The 6,000-nt window shown below is 37.9% G+C and overlaps 1 protein-coding gene across 4 annotated transcripts in view; it reads left to right on the top strand.

Annotated features, from left to right (window-relative positions):
• The first annotated feature begins 492 nt into the window (after positions 1 to 492).
• Positions 493 to 6,000, top strand: part of ZZZ3 (zinc finger ZZ-type containing 3) — a 36,928-nt gene continuing 31,420 nt past the window's right edge. The window contains exons 1-2 of one of the 4 annotated variants that reach the window (XM_057416937.1): positions 493 to 870; positions 3,843 to 5,404. In XM_057416937.1, the coding sequence (XP_057272920.1) occupies positions 3,894 to 5,404 (1,511 nt within the window). In that variant the 5' untranslated portion in view covers positions 493 to 870; positions 3,843 to 3,893. The remainder of the gene's footprint in view (positions 871 to 3,842; positions 5,405 to 6,000) is intronic. The other 3 variants (XM_057416947.1, XM_057416920.1, XM_057416929.1) reach the window with 3 other exon arrangements.

The following is a 6,000-nucleotide window of genomic DNA, read 5'->3' as shown; positions in this document are numbered from 1 at the left end:
CATTACATGCTGTTCCTAGTATGTTTTTTCAAGTAATAGCTGTTGGGCATGGGCGCTGGTGCATAGACTCTGCAAACAGCTGAAAGCTTTGTGTGGCTTTTGGATCCATAGATCTGTTTCTGTCTTTTAGCATCAAAACTGGTTCACTTCCATTGTAAACAAGGTAGACTACATTGTTTTGCTTAGGTGAAGAATAGGTTTAATGTGAACTCAGGAAATCATTTCACTACTGTTGTGTAGATGAAGGTTATGCAGGGATTTGCAGCCAGTGTAAATTCTGAGTTGTTGTCAACTGATTAAAATTAAATAGCAGAACTTATTGTTTTTCACTGTGTATCTAATTATAAAACATGTTTTGACAATGCATTTCATAATTTGTTGTAATATCATTCACTACCTGTTTTTTATGTGTCTGGTCAAGTATCTTCTGAGGTTTGAACACCCTAACACATGACTTGGCATGAATTCATTTGTTTGCACATCTTTAGTATGATACAGTGAATCTCTTCTAAATAGTGAAGAAGGGTATTTTGCATCTGAAACCTAAATTAGCGTTTCACATTCTTAATTACTTTGCAGCGTTACTGTCCTTTATGTAGGACACTTGTAAAATTGCTAATTGCTTCTTAAAAAATCTGTTACTGTTGGTATGTCCTGTTGCAGTCTTTTTAGTAATTAATAATTTAAATGTTGATGCCTTTGTCTCTTTCCCAACAGTTTTCAAAGTCTTGTTAATGTGATGGCATAAACTAGTTACAAGGCATTTGGATTGCATCATGGATATCGCCAATGGTCAGTGATACTGAGTGGCGCAGTAAGAGTCTGCTGTATGAAATGTCAGAAGTCTGTATTTCTTCTAGTTTTGCAATGGTAAGTTTTTTACATTTTGTGCTAAGTAAATAATAACTTTTAAACTTGTTATGTAAGGTATATTTCTTTAGAAAGTAACATACCAGCAAGTCAGTAACGATTTCTATCTTATGTATTACTTCTGATGTCTGTAGAGTTCAGCAGTAATTACCAAAGTGTACATTGGGCTTAACTTACTTTATTGGTATCCATTTGAAATGTAAGTTACTCATCCTTAACGTGTGCTGGCCGTAATTAGAACAACCTAGGTGAAATGGAATATCTAAATGACCCTGGTTTTCATGTTTGGGCTCATCCTCAAATGAGATCACTTTTCAGAAGGTATTAAATGTGGGTGGTGTTGTGGTTTAACCCCAGCCAGCAGTTAAGCATCAGACAGCTGCTTGCTTCTTACCCTCAGTGGGATGGGGGAGAGAATCAGAACAGTAAAACTGAGAACAAACTTGTGGGTTGAGATTGAAGACAGTTTAATAGGTAAAGCAAAAGCCACGTGAGCAAGCAAAGCGAACCACAGAATTAATTCACCACTTCCCATGGGCAGGCAGGTGTTCAGCCATCTCCAGGAAAGCAGCGCTCCATCACACATAAAGGTTATTCGGGAAGACAAAACACCTTAACTCTGAAGGCTTCACACTTCTTCCTTTTTTCCCCACCTTTGTATGCTGTGCATGATGTCGTATGGTATGGAATATCCCTTCAGTGAGTTGGGGTCAGCTGTCTGGCTGTGTCTCCTCCCAACTTTTTGTGCATCCGCAACCTAATTGTGTGCAGTGTGAGAGGCAGAAGAGGCTTTCGCTCTGTGTAAGCGGTGCTCAGCAGCAATGAAAACATGCCTAAATTATCAGTGCTGTTTCCAGCACGAATCCAAACCAAAGCCCCATACGAGCTCCTAGAAACTAGAAAATTACCCTAGCCAAAGCCCGCACATGTGTAAAAGGGGGGAACATACAAGCAAGTTTATTAATGGGGGAAAGAGGTATTAACAACTGTTACAGACTACATAGTTACATGGGTGGTTTTCTCTCTTCAGCTCAACTACTGGTGTTTTGCTCATTTGCTGTTTGCCATATTATTTATATTTTTTCTTAAGACAGAGTTCATTGGACATGTCACACTTTGTTCTGCATTGTTAGTTTTAAATGGACAGAATGGAAGTTTGTACTACAGTTCTTTACCTGTATCTCCAGGAATACAAACAGTGCAGCTTTCCAGGCATCCGTGAAAGGCAGCAGAAATACCTACCAAGCAGGAAGGTTGCAGCAGCAGAAATACAACCCAGTTTTGCAACATTTACAATTTCTGCTTTCTAGCTGCCTTTCCTCATTAAGCAAAATGATGTGGTGTCTTACACAGTTGTATCTAGAATTACATCAAGCAGTGCTTCTAGGATATGTTACTTTCGTTAAGAAATCCTACTTGCCTTATGAATACCTAAACAGAGATATACTGCTAATTGCTTAAAAGATGTACTGGTCTTGTCCCATTCTGTCTGTTCTGCTCTAGTACCATCTGATGCCGAAATAGTAAATATGTGAGAATTTATGCTGTCTGCTCTCCCTCCCTCCTCTCTTTGCTGAAGATGCAAAATGAAATAGTTTGCCTCCATTTGTCATTTTCAGCCTTTCTAAATAACATGTAAAAGGCTTGATTCTGTATTAAAAATTTTAAGTCTTCACATCATGTCAGTTGAACAGGTTTGTATAATCTGAAATTTGGATAGATGGAAAAGTATATCATTATGTACAAATGTGAATCCATCATGGATATTGTGAAAGGTTGTTGGTGGTACGCAGTTTGAAACGTTGAATTTTTAAAGATGAAATGGATAGCAGGGTAAGACTGAACTGATTTCTCTTAAAGATGTTATTTTGAGATTGGACAAATCGAGTACTCCTACATTTCACCCTGAAATCTGAAATACAGACACTCAAACTGGAGTGTTGAGAGAGAACTGTTTTAAACTTAGCTTTCAGTCTTACTGAACTTAAATCCGATGTAGGTGATGATTCATCTCACCAACTGTATGAAAAGTTTTGACATGGAGAAGGCTTGGGAAACACCCTTCTAGTACTTCAGAAAAGACTACTGAGAAGATAGAGCCAGGCATTGACGTAAATGTTGCAGAAATAGGGGAGATCCCGCCTAGGTGTAAGAAAAAACGTTCACTGTAAAGGTTGTTAAACACTGGGACAGGTTGCCCAGAGAAGCTGTGGAATATCTGTACTTGGAGGTTTTCAAGACCCAGCTGGACAATGTCCTATGCAACTAAATGTGAATTTAGTCTTGATGCTCATTTGAGCAGGAGGTTGGACTAAATTGCCTCCCAGAGTCCTGTCCAACTTGAATGATTTTATGTTTCCAATTCAGGCATTTTGTTTTACTTGGTTTTTACTATTAATGACTGTAACTAGGTTTTACTGTTGTGATTTATTTTTTAGTGCCCTGTTAAATTAGAGTTGCAGTTCTGTTTTGTTATATGAGTGATCTGTTTTTGTTTGAAGCAACAAGTGAGCAAGCAAATATGATTTTAATGATTTCCTACTTCATGTGTTAAACCATGTAACTGGAAATTGTGGGGATATTAAGAATGTGATTTAATACCTCTCATTTGATGAGACAGATAATAATACCAATACATTACATGATATGTACAATACATAAATACAGTATTTTAGGAACTGGAGCCTAGCTGGAACATTCCACTCTTACATAAGGCATAACTATGAACAACATTCACGTACAAGTACTAAAGCCCGAACAGCCAGAAATACCAAGTCAGCTACTCTAGCTTAGATGGAAAATTTCTTTAATGCCCTAAAGAAATACCACAGAAAGAAGTGGTATTAATACATTGTATAGGCATGTTCAATTTTATGTTAGATACATTTGTGACAATGTATTCTTCAGATTTTCTATGTCTGTAGGTGTTGAAGTATTTTTTTTTCTGATTGTTTTGTTTACATTTTTTGAAGGTTTCCCAATGAGTGGAGCATGATGAACATACTTTAGGGACTTGCCATAGTATGGCTGCTTCTCGATCTACTCGTGTTACAAGATCTACAGTGGGTTTAAATGGTTTGGATGAAAACTTTTGTGGTAGAACATTAAGAAACCGTAGTATTGCTCATCCAGAGGAAGTTTCACCTCATCCTCAAATACGGTCAAGGTCACCAAAGAAGAGGCCAGAGTCTGTGCAAACTCAGAAGGGCAGTAACGGTGGAAGAACTACTGATTTGAAACAACAGAGTGCACGGGAGTCATGGGTGAGCCCTAGAAAAAGAGGGCTGTCTACTTCCGAAAAAGATAATGTTGATAAACAAACTGTGGAAAATTGTGAGAAAAAACAAGCAGAACCTGTTTCACCAGTTTTGAAAAGAATTAAGCGTTGTCTACGCTCAGAGGCACCCAACAATTCAGAAGAAGACTTGCCTTCTAAAACAGAGAAGGAATCATTGGAGCATAAAAGCTTAGTGTCGGACAATGATGCAGTCTCTACAGGGACTAAGCGAGCTTGCCGATGTCTTATATTGGATGATTGTGACAAAAGGGAAGTTAAAAAGGTGAATGTCTGTGCAGAAGGATTTAATAATTCTGCAATAGTTGATGAGATTGGAGGCTGTCAGACTGTCAATGGAGTTGGTGAGAGAGACTCAAATTCTCTTAACTGTGATGACTGTCAGCTTGATGGGAACACTAAGCAAAACAGTGCTGGTTCCTGTACACCCAAGGACAAAACAGTAGCAGAAAATGGAAACTCATTTGCCCATTCTTCATTGTTGCTTAACAGCAGCAAGGAGGACAGTGTTGTAGACCATTATGTGCCTTGCACAAACTCTCAAGAACAGGTAAAGTTAGAGGACCACAAAATAATAAATGACTGCTTGCCTGAGGAGCATGCTACTCAGGCATATGAGCCAGCTACAGGGTCCTTTTCTGAAATCCAGTCATCTTTGTTAAGGGATTCGGAGGAGGAGGTAGATGTCGTAGGAGATAGTAGTGCCTCTAAGGAACAGTGTGCTGAAAACACCAATAGCAACCCGAATACTCATCATGACAGTGCATCGATCTCAGGTGAACCTGAACCACATTCTTCAGTGCTGGACTGTGTTTCAGCTCCAGTGACATCCATGTCAGAACTTCAAGAACACAGATACACATTGAGAACTTCACCACGAAGGGCTACCCCTGCCAGAAGTAGCCCTACTAAAAATAACTCTCCTTGTAGAGAAAATGGACAGGTTGAGGAAAATAATCTTAGTCCCACTGAAAAGAATGTACCTGTAGGTATTAATAATATCAGTGGATCTCCCCAAAAGTCTGAAGAAATTAAACAGAACGAAAAAGAGAGAAATGGTAATATGGGAGATCATGGGAATGATGGACTAAGAAAGCCACTTTCTGAGGCTAAGCTTGTTGCTGGATATGTACCATCTGCCAAAGAGAGTGCCAACATCCACACTGCAGAGGATGATGAGGAAGAGCCTGATGTGTATTACTTTGAATCAGATCATGTGGCATTGAAACACAACAAAGAGTATGTGTAACTATGGTAACCATGAATTCTGCTTTTGTTTCTTACCAAGAATATATAAATTAATAAGTATGTAAAGTACTTTCATGAAAACTTAAGTGTTTTATAATTTTCATACTCTACAGTCTTCACTTTTCTTCCTTGTTTCTACCTCAAACGAAATTAAACTATTTAATATGCAGTATGGTACAGCAATGTGGTTTATACATTTCTAGCAATATGAATTCTTTAGCCAGAACTTTTTTATTTTAAAACACATCTGTTACGTCTTTTCTCAAAAAAACTATCTGGAAGCAAAACCAAAGGAATTATAACCCTTACTTAGAGTTCAGTTATTTTTCAGCGTATCAAAGAGGCACAGCACACACAGTTTACAAAATTGTCATTCTGTTTTACATAGAATTTCAGTTTAGATACCTATTTTCAGAGTGTAATGGGAAAGACTTAACTTTATTGTGTTAAGGAAGCTAAATTGATCAAATGCAGCAATTTGAGAATTTTCTCCAGAGTAAATTTTGTCTACATTGCTGTTGATATTCATCAGATGTAAATATCTACATGTTTATTATTAGAAAAGAGCAGTGACTTGGTAACTTGGT

Source organism: Pezoporus wallicus, unplaced genomic scaffold (assembly GCF_028554395.1).
Source record: "Pezoporus wallicus isolate ANWC-B61680 ecotype Strahan unplaced genomic scaffold, APGP_CSIRO_Pwel_v1 contig_5908, whole genome shotgun sequence".
Taxonomy (NCBI): domain Eukaryota; kingdom Metazoa; phylum Chordata; class Aves; order Psittaciformes; family Psittacidae; genus Pezoporus; species Pezoporus wallicus.
Note: the sequence above shows the minus strand (reverse complement) of the source record. Positions and strands in the feature narration are given on the sequence as shown.